The sequence below is a fragment of the Mobula birostris genome, chromosome 16, assembly GCF_030028105.1.
Source record: "Mobula birostris isolate sMobBir1 chromosome 16, sMobBir1.hap1, whole genome shotgun sequence".
In the NCBI taxonomy this organism is placed as follows: domain Eukaryota; kingdom Metazoa; phylum Chordata; class Chondrichthyes; order Myliobatiformes; family Myliobatidae; genus Mobula; species Mobula birostris.
In genome coordinates this window covers 68,635,159-68,655,503 of record NC_092385.1, presented here as the reverse complement: position 1 = coordinate 68,655,503, position 20,345 = coordinate 68,635,159, and the positions used below count along the sequence as shown (strand labels likewise).

At 40.4% G+C, this 20,345-nt stretch overlaps 1 protein-coding gene across 3 annotated transcripts in view; it reads left to right on the top strand.

Annotated features, from left to right (window-relative positions):
- Positions 1-17,242, top strand: part of traip (TRAF-interacting protein) — a 75,654-nt gene extending 58,412 nt beyond the window's left edge. For all 3 annotated transcript variants that reach the window (XM_072280806.1, XM_072280804.1, XM_072280805.1), the window contains exons 14-16: positions 2,468-2,581; positions 6,708-6,758; positions 13,872-17,242. In XM_072280806.1, the coding sequence (XP_072136907.1) occupies positions 2,468-2,581; positions 6,708-6,758; positions 13,872-13,988 (282 nt within the window). In that variant the 3' untranslated portion in view covers positions 13,989-17,242. The remainder of the gene's footprint in view (positions 1-2,467; positions 2,582-6,707; positions 6,759-13,871) is intronic.
- Positions 17,243-20,345: the final 3,103 nt, after the last annotated feature.

The following is a 20,345-nucleotide window of genomic DNA, read 5'->3' as shown; positions in this document are numbered from 1 at the left end:
TTTGCCATAACCTCTAGGGCAGTGTCTTTACAAGACAGGTGACCCCAGCCATTATCAATACTCTTCAGAGATTATCTGCCTGGCGTCAGTAGTCGCATAACCAAGACTTGTGATATGCACCAACTACTCATACGACCATCTCATAATCGTACACCAACTGCACCCATGAGTTCACATGACCCTGATCGGGGTAGGTAAGCTGGTAATACACCTTGTCCAAGGGTGACCTACAGGCTAGCAGAGGGAAGGAGTGCCTTAGACTTCTTTTTGTAGAGATGTATCTCCATCCTGCCATCCAAAAGCTAAGCAATATTTTAAGCATGTCAAAAACTGGAAATTACCCATTTTCTCCATAAATTTCCATGCTTTCTTTACAAGTTGTTAGATTTTAAATTTAAGAGAGGAATGGATTCTACCCAATATGCTGATTATTTCTCCCTTTTGAGTGGATGTTAGGTCACTTGTGAACTCTGGTCATTTTGCTTAATCAGATATGTATTTCAGTGCAGCAATGCATATGAGGTTCAGGCTTTCAATGCTAGATTCTGTAAGTGGATAACTTTTAAGTACATTTTAAAGTTTTATCAAGCAGCAGTATAGTCTGGCAATTTTCACTCTCCTGTCCCATGCTATACACTACCTGCATGTTTAATAATATAGTGGGCATGTTCAAAAGTCAAGTTGGACTTAGTGACCAGTTTATTAGGCACAGGAGTATACTTAATAAAATGACTACATGAGTAGAACCCAATGTGGTCTCTGCTGCTCTAGCCCAAAAGCTTCAAGTTTCTTTTCAAATCTTTTTATTGTTATATACAGGAAAAGTAACATGAGTACATCGAAGTAACAACACTTACAATGCCTCAAAAAAAAATTATCTTAAAGATTGAAAAAAAATTGTGATAACAAAAAAAACCTACTAAGCAGAAAAGCGAGAAAAAAAAGAACCCATTAGGTGTACAACCCCAGAGACAAGCTTCTAAAAATAAACATCAAACCGCCAGCAAGAAAACTGCTTCAAGTTTCAAAGTGTTGTGCATTCAGAGATGCTCTTCTGCACACCACTGTTGTAATGTGTCATTGTTCAAGTTACTGTCTCCCTTCTGTCAGCTTGAATCAATCTGGTCATTCTCCCCTGAGTTCTCATTAACAAGGTGCTTTAGCCTACAGAACTGCTGCTCACTGGAAGCTTTTTGGTCTTTTTGCACCATTCTCTGTGAACTCTGCAGAACACTGTGAACTCTTGTGCATGCAAAATCCCAGGAATCCAGCAGTTTGTGAGATGCTCAAACCACCAACAATTATTTCATGATCAAAGTCAGTTGAATCACATTTCTTTCCCATTCTGATATTTGGTCTGGGCAACAACTGTACCTCTTGACCATGTCTGCATGTTTTTATGCATTGAGTTGCTGCCACATGTTTAGCTGGTTTAGATATTTGCATTAACAAGCAGGTATCCAAGTGTACCTAATAAAGTGACCATTGAGTGTGCATTGCACAGAATGGCCCTTTGGCCTATCAGGACCATGCCATTCAAGATTCCCACTGAATCCAGTCCCATTTGCTTGCATTTGGCCCATATGCCTCTGCCTTTCCAATCCATGTACTTGCCCAAGTGCATCTTAAACATTGTTATAGTACCTGCTTCAGCTATTTCCTCTAGTAATGGAACTGTGAAGTTCCTCACTGGTTCTTGATTATAATTTTAGAAACAGTTTTGGAATTGATTTCGTACTTGATCACGTAATTTGACTAAGTGTGAAATCAATTCCAAACCATGATCTTTCACCACCCTCAATTTTTCTTCTCTTGCCATTAGTTTTTGATCTGAATAAATGTGTGTGAGAGAGAAATAGATGACAATCCTGCTTGCCTCTGCCTTTTGAGTCACCCTCTTGGAGCTTTGTTGCCAACTTGATAATTCAGTGCTGAAGTTGTAGTTCTATCTAATAAAAATACTTGTGACATGTTCTTGTCACTGGAGCTTTCAAACTAAATGTATTAACACTTACAAAGACCCATTATTTGCTTAACTTCCATAGTTGTATGATGATTTGTCCAATTATAATTATTAATTAAAATTAATGTTACAAGAAGTTCTCTCTTGCACAGTCTGATAGTCTTGCTACCTGTATATCCCCACAGTTTTGCAGGTTCATAAACAACAATTCCTAATGAATGTCATGAAAAAAAGTATTTTAAATATTAGTATAAAAGAAGCTTTTTTGAATTTATTGGGCTGTTCTGCTGCTCTGTGTATCTGGAATAAAATTCCAATCTGCTGCTAGTCAGGCAGATCTACTTCAGATTCACAAAGCTAACTTTACAGATCCCAAGAATTGGCAGGTGTGTATAGGTTACGGTCAGGACAGGGATTTTTATAGGAAATTTATACTTTCAATTCATATTAACTTGAGTATTAAGTATATGAATTGTTGTAACCTGAATTTTTTTTATCCTTAAGATGACAAACAGAGATGAAGATGACTATATTCTCCCGACATTCCTCCGAAATTCTTTGTTATTCCAAAAGAAATCAAGTGGAAGCTGCATGGATCCACACAGAAACCAGGGATCAGTAAGTGTGCCTCAGTAGGAGGCATAATTTCCAAAACAATACAATGATGTAAAGGGGAAAAAATTATAACCTCCATTTGACACTTTCCACAACCTTGTGAGATGTCAAACTACTTCACAACAATGAAAGAACTTTAGCCAGAGTTGTACACTAGGCGACGGAGCAGCCATCTTACACATAAACAAAAAGGTGTTATCGATCAGATAATCTACTGTATTCTTTGGAGAGGTTTAATGTGAACTATTTATACTCGAAAAACAAAAGTAAATTCATTCTGAACTCAGGACATGTTTTGAAACTTTTAACTCAGAAGTGGTTGGAATTATGTCCAAGATACTGTCATACTTCCATGATTCCTAAACAAATTGGTACAATGGATTTCTTGCATCCACTTGAGAAAGGAAACACTGTGTTGGTTTGATCTATCATTAATAAAAATTGTTCAGTAGTTTTGTAGATCAGTACTTTGCTGAAATGTCAGCCTAGAATTTGGTGCTCAAATTTCTAGCATCGAATTTGAATGCAAAGATTTCTGGCTTGGTTAAAAATCTATAACAGTGCTCCAGGTGTGGCCTCCTCTATACTGGTGAAACTGGACATAGATTGGGCAACCACTTTTCCGGCACCTTCTGTCATCCACAATGAAAAGGATTTCCTGGTAGTCATCCATTTTAATTCCAATCCCCATTCCCATTCAGACATGCCAGTTGACAGCATCTACTGCCATGATGAAGCCACTCTCAGGTTGGAGGAGCTATATTTCATATCTCTGGGTACCCTTCAGCAAGATGGCATGAACATTGATTTCTCTAACTTCTAGAAATTCCAACCCCTACCCATTCTCTGTTTTCCATTCATCATCCTGACTCCTCTCTTACCCCTTCTCTTCTCTTTACCTGCCTATCACTTCACTCTGGTGCCCCTTCTCCTTCCATTTCTCCAATTTCCTCTCCTCCGCTCCCCTATCTGTTTCCTTGTATAGCCTTTTAACTCTTCCACCTATCACCTCCCAGTTTTTCACTTCATCTCCTGGTTTTGCCTATCACCTTCCAGCTGTACCCATTCCCCTCTCCCCTCCTCCTTATTCTGTCATCTTCCCCCTTCTTTTCCAGTCCTGATGAAAGGTCTCAGTCTAAGAAGTCGACTGTTTATTCATTTCCATAGCTGTTGCCTGACCTGCTGAGTTTCTCAATATTCTGTTTGTGTTGCTTTGGATTTCTAGCATCTGCAGAGTCTCTTGTGTTTATAACTGAGCTATGACTATTACAGAGTACTCCACTTTGGGTCTGGCTCCACTCTGCCCTAATGAGAAGTCCATGTATTTGTTTTGGTGTATAAGAGCTGCATAAACTTGATGGCACAAATGGCCACTTTTTTATCATCAAAGCATGAGTATCATCCACATCTAAATGGTTCCAACCACTTCTGAGTTAAAAGTTTCAAAACATGTCCTGAGTTCAGAATGAATTTACTTTTGTTTTTCAATTATAAATAGCTCACATTAAACCTCTCCAAAAGGACAAGACAGATCTGTACACATTGTACTTTATTATGACAAATAATTGCACTTTTATTGCTGCTTAATTTAATTCTTCCTCTCCTGTTTGATGTAGAATTGTTAATCAGAAACAAACTAAGTACATGTTTTATGCAGACTTTTATTATCTACTGGCTGGAGAGTTATGGAGTTAGACACCTTAGAAGTGGCCTCTTCATCTGTGTGGAAAAACTTACCTCTGACATTCCCCTTGTATCTACTTCCAAGCACCTTAAAACTATGCCCCCTTGTGTTAGCCATTTCAGCCCTGGGAAAAAGCCTCTGGCTATCCACATGATCAATGCCTCAAACTGTACTCTCTTCTTTTTGATATCCATTCCACAAGGAAAAGATTTTGACTCAATACCCTATCTGTGCCACCCACACTCCTGTCTACTTCTATCTGTCTTCTTTACTCCAACGAGAACAAGGCCAAATTTCATCCCATAACTAAAGTCCAGAAAATATCCGGGTGAATCTGCTCTGCACTTCATCCTGTGCAATAACCTTTCTACAGTGTGGCCTTGTAAAGTTACAACATAACATATCAACTCATCATTGAATGTATGAAGGAAAGTATGCCATATGCTTTCTTCATCACCATGTCCACCTATGTTGCCACTTTCAGAAGGCTGTGTATTTGGACCCCCTAGGTCTCAGTTCATCAACATTCTTCAGTGTCATAGATGCTGACATTCAGCCCCATCACCAAATGTGAGAAGAGACATTGAAAAGAAGGGATATTAAAGCCTTTGTAACAACCTTGCAGCATACCATATGTTATTGAATGATTTACAGTAAACAAAAAGTGATCGTTTAGCAGTTATTGGGTGTAACGGTGATGTGGTGGTTCGTGTGACTGTATTACAACTTTGGGTGTTGGAGTTTGGAGTTCATTCCTGGCATTCTCTGTAAGCAGTCTATATGTCCTTTACAGAGATTTTTTTTCAGATGCTCTGTCCTTCCCACAGTCCAAACATATTAGTTAGTAAGTTAATTTGTCATTGTAAATTGTATTGTGATCAAATTACAGTTGAACCAGGGGCCCAGAAGGACCTGTATTACTAAATAAAATAATTAAGGCTTGCCATGTTTAAAACTTCACTTGCATTGAGTGCTGACTTTATCTGGTGATGGCAAGACGAGAATACACACTGGTCAGTCACGAAGCTGGGCGGCAGTAGGGTGACTTGGATAGGTTAGGTGAGTGGGCAAGTTCATAGCAGATGCAATTTAATGTGGATAAATGTGAAGTTATCCACTTTGGTGGCAAAAACAGGAAAACAGATCATTATTGTCCGATTAGCAAAAGGGGAGGTGCAACGAGACCTGGGTGTCATTATACACCAGTTATTGAAAGTGGGCATGCAGGTACAGCAGGCGGTGAAAAAGGCGAACGGTATGCTGGCATTTATAGCAAGAGGATTCGAGTACAGGAGCAGGGAGGTACTACTGCAGTTGTACAAGGCCTTGGTGAGACTACACCTGGAGTATTGTGTGCAGTTTTGGTCCCCTAATCTGAGGAAAGACATCCTTGCCATAGAGGGAGTACAAAGAAGGTTCACCAGATTGATTCCTGGGATGGCAGGACTTTCATATGATGAAAGACTGGATGAACTGGGCTTATACTCATTGGAATTTAGAAGATTGAGGGAGGATCTGATTGAAACATATAAAATCCTAAAGGGATTGGACAGGCTAGATGCAGGAAGATTGTTCCCGATGTTGGGGAAGTCCAGAACGAGGGGTCACAGTCTGAGGATAAAGGGGAAGCCTTTTAGGACCGAGATTAGGGAAAACTTCTTCACACAGAGAATGGTGAATCTGTGGAATTCTCTGCCACAGGAAACAGTTGAGGCCAGTTCATTGGCTATATTTAAGAGGGATTTAGATATGGCCCTTGTGGCTAAAGGGATCAGGGGGTATGGAGGGAAGACTGGTGCAGGGTTCTGAGTTGGATGATCAGCCATGATCATACTGAATGGCGGTGCAGGCTCGAAGGGCCGAATGGCCTACTCCTGCACCTATTTTCTATGTTTCTATGTGGTGATGTGCCAGTCCATCTGAATTTGTGGAGGAACAGAGCAGATCAAACTGCAACATACTTTTATTTTTCTTTTCTTCTCCCCCTTTTCTCTTCTGTTCCCCATTCCAGCCTCTTACTTCTCCTCATCCGCCTTTCCCCTGGTGCCCCTTCTTCTTCCCTTTCTCTCATGGTCCATTCTTCTCTGTCCATTCCTCCTCCATCCCTTTGCCTTTCCCACTCACCCAGCTTCACCTATAACTTCCTAGCTTGTACTCCTGCCCCTCCCCCCATCTTTTTATTCTGGCATCTTCCCCCTTCCTTTCTAGTCCTGTAGAAAGAAGGGTTTCAGCCTGAATCATCAACTGTTTATTCCTCTCTACGGATGCTGCCTGTCCTACTAAGTTCCTCCAGCATTTTGTGTATGTTATTCTGACTTTCAGTTGAACAACACCATGTTGGGTCGCTGCTGTTCAGTTTATTCCTTAATTACAGTATGCATCAATAGCCTCATCCTTGTGCAGAGTTCAGGCTGCTAACATTCATTAATCTTTTTGTTTCCTTAGGTGCGAACGGGCTTCGATGGATTGGGAGGAAGAACCAAGTTCATTGAACCTGTATCTTTTGCTGGATTTAGAAATTCTGTTTGGTGAAAGATTCTGTGGCTCAGAAGGTTAGGGAAAGAAAGAAGGCAGCAGTAATAGGGGACTCTATAGTTAGGGGTCAGATAGGCGATTCTGTGTACGCAGGAAGGAAACATGGATGGTTGTTTGCCTCGCAGATGCCAAGGTCCGGGATGTTTCTGATTGCATCCACGATACCCTGAAGTGGGAAGGTGAACAGCCAGAGGTTGTGGTACATATTGGTACCAGCGACATAGGTAGGAAAAGGGAGGAGGTCCTGAAAACAGACTACAGGGAGTTAAGAAGGAAATTGAGAAGCAGGACCGCAAAGGTAGTAATCTCACCTGTGCCACACAACAGTGAGTATAGGAATAGAGTGAGGTGGAAGATAAATGTGTTGCTGAGGGATTGGAGCAGGGGGCTGGTATTCAGATTTCTGGATCACTGGGACCTCTTTTGAGGCAGGTGTGACCTGGACAAAAAGGACAGGTTGCACTTTGATCAGAGGAGGACCAATATCCTGGCAAGGAAGTTTGCTAAGGCTATTGAGGAGAATTTAAACTAGAATTGCTGGGGGCGGGGAGGTGGGAACCGAACTGAAGAGACGGAGGAAGGGGCTATTGGCTCAAAAATAGAGAAAGCTTGGAAACGGTGCGAGAGGGAAGATTGGCAGGTGATAGAGAAGGGCTACGCTCAGACTGATGCTTTGAGATGTGTCTATCTTAATGCAAGAAGCATCATGAACAAAGCAGATGAGCTTAGAGCTTGGATCAGTACTTGGAGCAATGATATTGTGGCCATTACAGAGACTTGGATGGCTCAGGGGCAGGAATGATTACTTAGAGTGCCAGGCTTTAGATGTTTCAGAAGGGACAAGGAGGGAGGCAAAAAAGGTGCGGGCGTGGCACTGCTGGTCAGAGATAGTGTCACGGCTGCAGAAAACGAGAAAGTCATGGAGGGATTGTCTTTGGGTGGAAATTAGAAACAGGAAGGGGTCAATAACTCTACTGGGTGTTTTTTATAGACCACCCAATAGTAACAGGGACCTCGAGGAGCAAATAGGGAGACAGATTCTAGGAAGGTGTAATAATAACAGGGTTGTCATGGTGGGAGATTTTAATTTCCCAAATATTGATTGGCATCTCCCCAGAGCAAGGGGTTTAGATGGGATGGAATATGTTAAGTGTGTTCAGGAAGATTTCTTGACACAATATGTAGATAGCCCTACAAGAGGAGAATCTGTACTTGATCTGGTATTGGGAAATGAACCTGGTCAGGTGTCAGATCTCTCAGTGGGAGACCACTTTGGAGACAGTGAACACAATTCTATCTTCTTTACCATAGCATTGGAGAGGGATAGGAACAGACAAGTTAGGAAAGCATTTAATTGGCGTAGGGGGAAATATGAAGCTATCAGGCAGGAACTTGGAAGCATAAATTGGGAACAAATGTACAGCAGAAATGTGGCAAATGTTCAGGGGATATTTGTGTGGTATTCTACATAAGTACGTTCCAGTGAGACAGGGAAAGGATGGTAGGGTACAAGAACCGTGGTGTACAGAGGCTGTCGAATATCTAGTCAAGAAGAAAAGAAGAGCTTACAAAAGGTTCAAAAACTAGGTATAACCATACAACAATTACAGCATGGAAATAGGCCATCTAGGCCCTTCTAGTCTGTGCTGAACTCTTACTCTCACCTAGACCCACCGACCTGCACTCAGCCCATGACCCTCCATTCCTTTCCTGTCCATGTAGCTGTCCAATTTAACTTTAAACGACATTGAACCTGCCTCAACCACTTCTGCTGGAAGCTTGTTCCACACAGCTACCACTCTCTGAGTAAAGGAGTTCCCCCTCATGTTACCCCTAAGCTTTTGCCCTTTAACTCTCAACTCATGTCCCCTTGTTTGAATCTCCCCCACTCTCCTATCCACGTCAACTCTATCTATCCCCCTCATAATTTTAGATACCTCTATCAAGTCCCCCCTCAACCTTCTACATTCCAAAGAATAAAGACCCAACTTGTTCAACCTTTCTCTGTAACTTGGGTGATGAAACCCAGGTAACATTCTAGTAAATCTTCTCTGTACTCTCTCTATTTTGTTAATATCCTTCCTATAATTCGGTGACCAAAACTGTACACAATACTCCAAATTTGGCCTCACCAATGCCTTGTACAATTTCAACATTACATCCCAACTCCTCTACTCAATGCTCTGATTTATAAAGGCCAGCATACCAAAAGCTTTCTTCACCACCCTATCCACGAGATTCCTTCTTCAGGGAACTATGCATCATTATTCCCAGATCCCTCTGTTTACTGCATTCTTCAATGTCCTACCACTTACCCTGTATGTCCTATTTTGATTAGTCCTACCAAAATGTAGCACCTCACATTTATCAGCATTAAACTCCATCTGCCATCTTTCAGCCCACTCCTCTAACTGGCCTAAATCTCTCTGCAAGCTTTGAAAACCTACTTCATTATCCACAATGCCACCTATCTTAGTATCATCTGCATACTTACTCATCCAATTTACCACCCCATCATCCAGATCATTAATGTATATGACAAACAACATTGCACCCAGTACAGATCCCTGAGGCACACCACTAGTCACCGGCCTCCAATCTGACAAATATTCCACCACCACTCTCCGGCGTCTCCCATCCAGGCTGAATCCATTTTACTACTTCAATATTAATACCTAACGATTGAACCTTCTTAACCAACCTTCCTTGTGGGACCTTTTCAAAAGCCTTACTGAAGTCCATTTCGACAACATCCACCGCTTTACCCTCGTCAACTTTATCCTAGTAACCTCTTCAAAAAATTCAATAGGATATGTCAAACATAACCTTCCACACACAAATCCATGTGTGTTCCTAAACAGACCCTGTCTATCCAGATAATTATATATACCATCTCTAAGAATACTTTCCATCAATTTCCCCACCACTGACGTCAAACTCACAGGCCGATAATTGCTAGGTTTACTCTTAGAACCCTTTTTAAACAATGGAACAAGATGAGCAATATGCCAATCCTCCAGCACCATCCCCGTTTCTAATAACATTTGAAATATTTCTGTCAGAGCCCCTGCTATTTCCACACTAACTTCCCTCAAGGTCCTAGGGAATATCCTGTCAGGAACTGGAGACTTATCCAATTTTATATTCCTTAAAGCTCCAGTACTTCCTCTTCTTTAATCGTCCTAGTTTCCATAACTTCCCTACCTGTTTCCCTTATCTTACACAATTCAATATCCTTATCCTTAGTGAATACCAAAGAAAAGAAATTGTTCAGAATTTCCCCCATCTCTTTTGGCTCCACACATAGCTGTCCACTCTGATTCGCTAAGGGACCAATTTTATCCCTCACTGTCCTTTTGCTATTAATATAACAGTAGAAACCCTTCAGATTTATTTTCACCCTTACTTGCCAAAGCAACCTCATATCTTCTTTTAGCTTTTCTAATTTCTTTCTTAAGATTCTTTTTACATTCTTTATATTCCTGGAGCACCTCATTTACTCCATGCTGCCTATATTTATTGTAGATATCTCTCTTTTTCTGAACCAAGTTTCGAATATCCCTTGAAAACCATGGCTCTCTCAAACTTTTAACCTTTCCTTTCAACCTAACAGGAACATAAAGATTCTGTACTCTCAAAATTTCACCTTTAAATGACCTCCATTTCTCTATTACATTCTTCCCATAAAACAAATTGTCCCATTCCACTCCTTCTAAATCCTTCCGCATCTCCTCAAAGTTAGCCTTTCTCCAATCAAAAATCTCAACCCTGGGTCCAGACCTATCGTTCTCCATAATTATATTGAAACTAATAGCATTGTGATCACTGGACCTGAAGTGCTCCCCAACACAAACCTCCGTCACCTGATTTATCTCATTCCCTAACAGGAGATCCAACACTGCCCCTGCTCTAGTTGGTACCTCTATGTATTGCTGCAAAAAACTATCCTGCACACATTTTACAAACTCCAAACCATCCAGCCCTTATACAGTGTGGGCTTCCCAGTCTATGTGTGGAAAATTAAAATCTCCCACAATCACAACCTTGTGCTTAACACAAATATCTGCTATCTCCTTACAAATTTGCTCCTCCAATTCTTGCTCCCCATTTGGTGGTCTATAATACACACCCATAAGAGTTACTACACCTTTCCCATTCCTCAATTCCACCCAAATAGCCTCTCTAGACGAGCCCTCTAATCTATCCTGTCACAGCACCACTGTAATATTTTCTCTGACAAGCAATGCAACACCTCCCCCTCTTGTTCCTCTGATTCTATCACACCTGAAGCAATTAAATCCAGGAATATTTAGTTGCCAATCACACTCCTCCTGTAGCCATGTTTCACTAATAGCTACCACATCATACTTCCAGGTATGAATCCATGCTTTAAGCTCTTCCACCTTTCTTATAATGCTCCTAGCGTTAAAATAAATGCATTTAAGAAATTTTCCACCTCTTTCCCTCTGTTTATCACTAAAGGTGCAAACAACTTTACTATTTTCTTTCTCTTCCTAAACCTGATAGAGGTCTTTCTCTATCTAATGATCGAGATATAGAGATTATAAGGCGAGCAGTAAGGAGTTTAAGAATGAAATTAAGAGAGCCAGAAGGGGCCATAAGAAGGCCTTGGCAAGCACGATTAAAGAAAACCCCAAGGCATTCTACAAGTATGTGAAGAGCAAGAGGATAAGACATGAGAGAATAGGACTAATCAAGTGTGACAGTGGAAATGTGTGTATGGAACTGGAGGAGACATTATGGAAAAGAATCTTGGTAATTGTAGGGATAATTTACAGTGGATTGAAAAGCTTGAGCATATAGACATTAAGAAGGAGGATATGCTGGAGCTTTTGGAAATCATCATGTTGGTTAATTCTCTGGGAGACGATTAGATGTACCCCAGGTTACTGTGGGAGGTGAGGGAGGAGATGGTTGAGCCTCTGGCAATAGTCTTTGCGTCATCAATAAGGATGAGGTTCCAGAGGATTGGAGGGTTGCAGATGTTGTTCCCTTATTCAAGAAAGGGAGTAGGGATAGCCCAGGAGATTATAGACCAGTGAATCTTACCTCAGTGGTTGGTAAGTTGATGGAGAAGATCCTGAGAGGCAGGATTTATGAACATTTGTAGAGGCATAATACGATTAGGAACATTATCTTATGAACCTGATTGAATTTTTTGGGGATATGACTAAACACGTTGATGAAGGTAGAGCAGTAGATGTAGTGTACATGGATTTCAGCAAGGCATTTGATGAGGTACATCATGCAAGGCTTATTGAGAAAGTAAGGAGGCATGGGATCCATGGGGACCTTGCTTTGTGGATGCAGAATTGGCTTGGTTGTAGACAGGTCATATTCTGCATGGAGGTCCGTGACCAGTGGTGTGCTTCAGGGATCTGTTCTGGGACCCTCTCACTTCGTGAATTTTATAAATGACCTGGATGAGGAAGTGGAGGTGTGGGTTAGTAAATTTGCTGATGACACAAAGGTTGGGAGTGTTGTGGATAGTGTGGAGGGCTGTCAGAGGTTACAGTGGGATGTCAATAGGATGCAAAACTGGGCTGGAAAGTGGCAGTTGGAGTTCAACTCAGGTAAGTGTGAGGTGGTTCATTTTGGTAGGTCAAATATGATGACAGAATATAGTATTAATGGTAGGACTCTTGGCAGTGTGGAGGATCAGAGGGATCTTGGGGTCCAAGTCCATAGGACACTCAAAGCTGCTGCGCAGGTTAACTCTGTGGTTAAGGCATACGGTGCATTGGCCTTCATCAACCGTGGGATTGAGCTTAAGAGGCGAGAGGTAATGTTACAGCTATATAGAACCCTGGTCAGACCCCACTTGGAGTACTCCGCTCAGTTCTGGTCACCTCACTACAGGAAGGATGTGGAAACTATAGAAAGGGTGCAGAGGACATTTACAAGGATGCTGCCTGGATTGTGGAGCATGCCTTATGAGAATAGGTTGAGTGATCTCAGCCTTTTCTCCTTGGAGTGACAGAGGATGAGAGGTGACCCGATAGAGGTGTATAAGATGATGAGAGGCATTGATCGTGTGTATAGTCAGAGGCTTTTTCCCAGGGCTGAAATGGCTAACACGAGAGGGCACAGTTTTAAGGTGCTTGGAAAAAGGTACAAAAGAGATATCAGGAGTAATTTTTTTATGCAGAGAGTGGTGAGTGAGTGGAATGGACTGCCAGAAACCATGGTGGAGGCAGATATGATCGGGTCTTTTAAGAGGCTCCTGGATAGGTGCATGGAGCTTAGAAAAATAGAGGGCTATGGGTAATCCTAGGTAATTTCTAAAGTAAGTACATGTTTGACTCAGCATTGTGGGCCGAAGGGCCTGTATTGTGCTGTAGGTTTTCTGTGTTTTTCTAAAATTGGAAAAAATAATTGGGGATATTAGCTTAAGCAGAAGATACCATAAATGTTAGAGATGGAAGTAGATGAGTCTTGCATTGTAAAGGTTATTGAGTCAAACTTAGCTCAAAGTTAGATGAGATTGTGAGGCCACCCACTGTCTGCTTTAACCAAAACAGTAGCTGGGAGAACATGTACAATCAGAGGCAATGGTATATTAGATTTACCGTTCTCTAGAAGTCAGATTTCATTGAAAACTGCACGTCACACAAGTAGTCCGTAGAGCCAGATAAGGATAGGTTGTGAAAGGTGGCAGGTCACATCGCTGTGGAAAAGCTTGTAGATGAGGATAAGGATCAAGGAATAGAGTTTGGGGGAAGTTCAAAGGCATAAAGCAGGTATAGGAAATTGCTGGAGAAATTTGTTACTATTGGAGAAGTAAGAATGGACAGAGATTCAAGATTCAAAATACATTTATTATCAAAAAATGTTTTAGTGATACAATCTTGAGATTTGTCCTCTTACAGCATAACATATTTTAAAAATCAAAGTTCATGGTTACATTTTCAGTGTTTGTGTTTCACCATGAGTTGTACATCAGTGAGACCCACAACATTGTCCATTGCAGATGTGACTTCACAGCTATAAGAAAAGTTTTGTTTTAAATATTGCCTTTTTTTGAAAGTTTATCCTTGACATTACTTCCTTCAGACTAAAATGACGGAAATACGTCCACTGCCATTAAAAGCAAAGAGAAAGAAAGTTACACGAGTGACAGTTAAAGGGTCCATCGGTAATCAGCCTAAACTGAAAGATTTCCTTAAATGAACCAAAAATGATCCCCAAATTTCAGGGATAAGAGGCACTGGGATGGGATGAACTAGAACTGAAATGAGTGCCAGGTAATATCTTGTATTAGCGGCAGTAGTCTGTTGGTGTTGATAGCACTGACTGATCCTTTTGGAAAGGGTGAAGATGGCCCGTACAATGTGTCATAGCAGGAGCAGTAGTACATCCAGTATGACAAATGATCAAACACATGATCTTAAAAACAGAAAGGCTTTTCATGTTCACCAGAGCAATTGAATTTTTTCAGTAGTAGGTAACCCACTGATGCTGCCTTGGACATCGAGAGTAGAAACCACATGGCATTACCGAGAGAAAGGGGCAGTGTGATATTATTCTAAACTACCATGGACAAGAGAAGAGGGAATGAAAGGATGGGGAAGACTTCAAATGAAATTAACTCTTGTATTGCGACAAGTGGCAGATACACCTGACTTTGCCTCATCAAGCTAGGAGATGGTAATATTTTACCCGCTCAACATAAAATACTCCAAGGCACATTAGTTGTTGAATAAATCTTTGCACCTTTGAAACTGCTTTTACACTGTCAAGCATCATATACTCCTTTTTTCTGTTTTCATCATTGGACATACTTCACTAAATGTGTTTGGCCTTTTAACAACAACTTGGGTTAGACCCACACATTTTTTAGAGACTAAGCAAGAATCACCAAACACCATTGTATTAAACATCTTGCACTCAGCCCTACTTTATTTCACTCATTGTTGCCATCAAATAGAAGAATTCATTTTAATTCTAGGCTGGATTTGAAGTACTGATATTTAGCTAATTATTCAGTTATGTGTTTCCTTCAATCTAGTGTTCTCTGGACTACACTATCCTGACCATTCAAGTCACTCCTAGAAAAGGCCTGATTATTCTTCTCATACTTCTTTAGACAGTGCTACATATTGAAAAAGTTGAATTGAAACACTCAAACTGAATCCTTCAAATTCCTGTTATTGACTATAAAGTTGATATCTTTTTGAATGCAGTTTTTTATGTCTTGACATCTCCACAATTTTGATATCCAATCTCCCATCGATTACTGTGGGTGTCAGTGATATAGGAGTTTGAATTGTAAGATATTTGAGTAGTGTCACAGCAGAAGTACTAGTTCTTATGCTGAATAGTGATCCACATAATCAAACAAATATTTTGTCACGTCCATGCATATTGATCGGTACCTTATTTTGCATTTGATCTTTAAATCTATTTTTAAAAGCCTTCAGCAAATTCAAAAGAAGAACTTGTTTATGATCTACAAAAGATCTTCATTTGTTTTTGCTCTCTATTTCCTTAAATGTGGCAGTCAATGGCATTAACAGAGATTAGATGGTGTGCAGAAACAAGGTAATCATTCTTGGCATAAGTCAGTACCTCCGGAAGTGGGATTAGGGGTTCAACAACCTTGTAACTGTAATTATATGTACATAGTCTTGCAGTTTCTTTAATCTGTTGACTTGAAGTATTCTTTCAACTAACTTTAAGCATTGTTGGGCATTTATAAAACATTGTAAGATTTAACTTGTGCTTGACCACTCTTTAATTTTAAGAGTTTTTCAAAACCCAACTCTGATGTTAAAAGTGCTTAGCTAATTGAATTCCAGAGACTGAACTGAAACCTTCAAGTTGATGGCAAATATGTGGAAGACTAAATATTTGTATCTACTGGATATAAGAGAGCACTTATCCAAAGTGCAGTTAGGAAAATAAGAATCTACCTGTTTATTAACCATGAATTGTTTCCGAAATGTTCCATTATTGTCACAATGGAAATCTAGAGGCCCAACTTATTGGGAGCACAATGAGTTTGCTGTTGTTCATAATGGGACTAAATTTATCTGTTTTGCAATTACCCATCTCCCTTACCCCTTCCAATTTAATGTATGGGCAGGATAAGTTTTTAAAATGTTTTACTTCTGTGTAATATTATCCAAGCTATCAACCTAGTTTCTTCTTCCAAATTGAGACATCCCATCTGTTAAGTTGATGGTGACCAGTTTAGTGAGCGTGTGCCCTTGCAGACTCCTGAGGGTGCCATTCTAAGTACTTTAGGGGAAACTTGTAGTTGATTGCAAACCCAAGAATGCTTCTTATTTTGACAATCTTGCCTTAATATACAGAATGCTGCAGCAGTCAAATTACACTATTCAGGCCATTGTTCCTGTACCAGTCACTGTTTACTACTTCCCTCTGACTGTATGGAGAAATAGCTAGCTAAAGAGGGTGTCAACTTTTGAAACAAGCAATGCCTTTTCCTTCACACTTTATCACTTTGTTTTATAGTCTTGCATTTCAATAATTTATTCTCCAAATCCAGAGCTATTATGGCTGGAAAGATTAGCCATTTATCAAGATCTTCCTACAGCAACACTAAATAATTACAGTCTGACATGAAGATTTTTAAGTGGGTTTGTTTGTAAGCAATTAAAATGTGGGAAATGATCAATATTGAGCATCTCCTAATACCATGAGGTAGGTCTTGGCAAGACTTTGAGAGTCAATTAATGAGCAAAACATCCCATTTTGGATTTATAATTGTTCTGGGTTTTCATCCGTGTGGCTATGGGTTCTGAAATGTGAAGATCAGGTTGAAATTGGTGGATTCAATTAAGTTTCCCTCCAGTTTTTTACTTTGAGAAGTGATCATTTTTTTTATATTCCTTTGTGTACGTGCCTAAAGGTCTTTCTGGGAAGCAGCCCTCTTGTTTTGATATGACAGCATTAAAAATAGTGACCTCCCAGTGCAGTGCATGGTTAAAAACTGACCATCTCTGTGGTTGCCCAAGCAAACCAAGAATCTCCTAAATATCTTCTGCATATGAAAATCTGCTGATTAGCAGAAAGAAGGTAGTTAAATATTGATTTCATGTAATGAATGTTTCAGTTGAGAGAGAACTTTGGATTTTAGCCATTATTTCAAAAAGGTGACAATTGCTGTTTACAATAGCTTGGAGAGGGTTAAGTTGTAGAAGTGATAATGCAGCTTTTTTTAGTCCCTAGCATTGCAATACAGTGACACGGCAGTTACCATAACCTTCTTCCACTGTACATCTCTGGTCTATTTCTGTAATCCTCAATGTAATTGCTGTAGCTTTGGGCCTCTTTATGGGAGCTGAATATATCTTAGTTCATCCCAGAGACGAATCTGGTATGCGTCCAATTTGTAATTTGAAAGATGTTTTACCTTTCTGGGGGTTAGATCCATTGGCTACATATGCTTGTAAATTAGCTGACCTCAATAAATATTTTCTATATGAAATATTTTTGTTCTTATTTTTACTTCACATGACTGGAGATAAGTTACCTGTGTGACGATATCCGCGGACCGGTTTAATACTGCCAATATTCTTGCGGACTGGCTGACCGGGGTGGCGGGGGGGGGGGGGGATGTTCAAATCGGGTTAAACTCACCTCAACATGTCTTTTACAGTTAGGATTGCCAACTTTCTCACTCCCAAATAAGGGACAAAAGTAGCAGTCAAATCCTGGGACACTTTGCCCCAGGAAAGACTACCATGACCATGAAGCCTTGCACGGGCACCTGTGTGCGCATGCACGTATGTGCTGATTTTTTTCCCCCACAAATCGGTTTTGCCTTCATCTTCCCCACTACACTGTACATACATTACTTCTACTTTATATAGGCTGTGTATTTATCATATCATTCCTGCTTTTACTATATGTTAGTGTTATTTATTTTCAGTGTTATGTGTTGTTTGGTATGATTTGTTAGGTTATTTTTTGGGTCTGGGAACGCTCAAAAATTTTTCCCATATAAATTAGTGGTAATTACTTCTTCGCTCCACGCCATTTCGGCACGAAAGGTTTCATAGGAACACTCTACCTTAGCGGGGGAAATACAAGACAAGGGCGGTCCCGTATGGGATAAACCAATTTGGCTCAATATACGGGATGTTCCAGCAAATACGGGACAGTTGGCAACCCTATGTTCAAGTTCAACAGTGCGTGACAGGGAATGAGGAAAGGTGCAGCTGACTCATATCGTTTCCTCACGGTCCAGTAGCACATGCTTTGCAGCCCGGTGGTTGGGGACCGCTGCTTTAACCCATCACGGGGTACGTAACACCTGTTACAATCCTGACACTCCATCTTATTTGACAACCCTAGCTTAACATGAATCAGTCTCCCAAGCGTATCCTTTCTCTGTCATTTGCAGCAGCCTGTTTATTTAAAACATAGAACAGTACAGACCCTTAGGCCCACAATATTGTGCTGAGCAACCACTGGGAGAAGTTAACCTAAAAAGTTAACACTTAAATTAACTTCTTCCAATACAGGTGGCACCCGTTTTCCAAACGTTCGCTTTAATGTAGGTCTGTTACGAAAGACCTACATTAGTTACCTGTTTTCGCTAACAGAAGGTGTTTTCACTGTTACGAAAAAAAGCAGCGCGCCCGAACAGCCAAGTTCCTCCCCCGGAACTGCATTCTAGCTGCCTATGCTTAAACACGTGCTTTATCTCGATTTATTTTGTGCATCTATTAGCAAGATGAGTTCTAAGGTATCGGAAAAGCCTAAAAGGGCTCGTAAGGGTGTTACACTTAGTGTAAAACTAGACATAATTAAGCGTTTGGATTGTGGTGAACAAAGTAAGGACATTGTCCGCGCGTTGAACTTGCCTGCGTCCACCATTCGCACTATTTATATGCAGAGAGAAAGAAATTTGAAAGCTGCCGATGTTACTGTTGGTTCTGCTCGTAGCAAAGTGGCCTATCTTATTCGGCATCCAATAATGGATAAAATGGAAAGTCTGTTGCTTGAGTGGATTGATGGGTATACAAAGTGTGGTGTTCTGTTAAGTTTTCTCATACTTGAGGAGAAATCAGTCAGTCTTTTTAATAAGCTGAAACAGAAAGCACTGAATGATGGTAATGAAAGTGTTGCAAAAGTGGAGTTTAAAGGTAGCATGGGTGGTTCGATTGGTTTCTGAGGCAAGGGCAGCTTCATAATTTAACATTTACTGGAGAGAGTGCTTCGGCTAATACTGAAGCTGCCGAAAAGTTCCCAGCAGAACTGAAGAAAATAATTACAGAAGGTGGTTATTCGTATAAGCAAGTGTTTAATTGTAATGAAACTGCAATTTATTGGAATCTTCCCGATTCCAGTAAGTGAAACTACACTGTACATACATTATTTCTACTTTATATAGGCTGTGTATTTTTTATGAGTTATTTGGTATGATTTGGCAGCTTCATAGCTTAAAGGTTACTGGAGAGAATTTTTCTGCCAAGAGCGCTTCTGCCGAGAGTGCGGCCGTGCGACAGACAGTGCTGCAGAAAAAGTATTTCTAGATTCGATTAGATTATGAGGACACGCAGTCCTCTTTTATTGTCATTAAGTAATGCATGCATTAAGAAATGATACAATGTTCCTCCAGAATGATATCACAGAAACACAAGACAAACCAAGACTAAAAACCTGACAAAAACCACATAATTATAACGTATAGTTACAACAGTGCAAAGCAATACCGTAATTTGATAAAGAACAGACCATGGGCATGGTTTTAAAAAAAAGTCTCAAAGTCTCTCGAAAGTCCCATCATCTCACGCAGACGGTAGAAGGAAGAGAAACGCTCTTCCTGCCGTGAACCTCCAGCGCCGCAAACTTGCCAATGCAGCACCCTGGAAGCACCCAACCACAACACTATATTTTATATAGGCTGTGTATTTATCATATCATTCCTGTTTTTACTATATGTTACTGTTATTTTAGGTTTTATTTGTTATTTTGCATGATTTTGTAGGTTATTTTTTGTGTCTAGGAATGCTCAAAATTTTTTCCCATACTAATAAATGGTAATTGCTTATTCACTTTACGACATTCCGGCTTACGAACCGTTTCACATAGCGGGGGAAACCTAGTATAAATCGAACCTCTTACCATCGTTTCTCATAACACAAAATCTGTAACACTGGTTGTAAATATCAGATAAGTAACCAGCCTCATAAAGGAGTCTGTGGAAGCTCTGCACAGAATGTTCTTCTGAGTCAGCTACCTCCAGTATCTAATAAAGTGGTCACTGAATGTATGTTTATGGTCTTTTGTTGCTGTAACCCATCCACTTCAAGGTTCGATGTAATTGTGCATTCAGAGATGCTCTTCTGCATACCACTGTTGTAACATGTGGTTATCTGAGTTACTGCTGCCTTCCTGTCGACTTGAAACAGTCTTGCTATTCTCTTCTGATCTCTGTTATTAGCAAGGTGAATTTGCCCACAGAAATGCTGCTCACTAATTTTTTTTTATTTTTTGCGCCATTCTCTGTAAATTCTAGAGATTTGGAGATCAGCAGTTTCTGAGACACTTAAT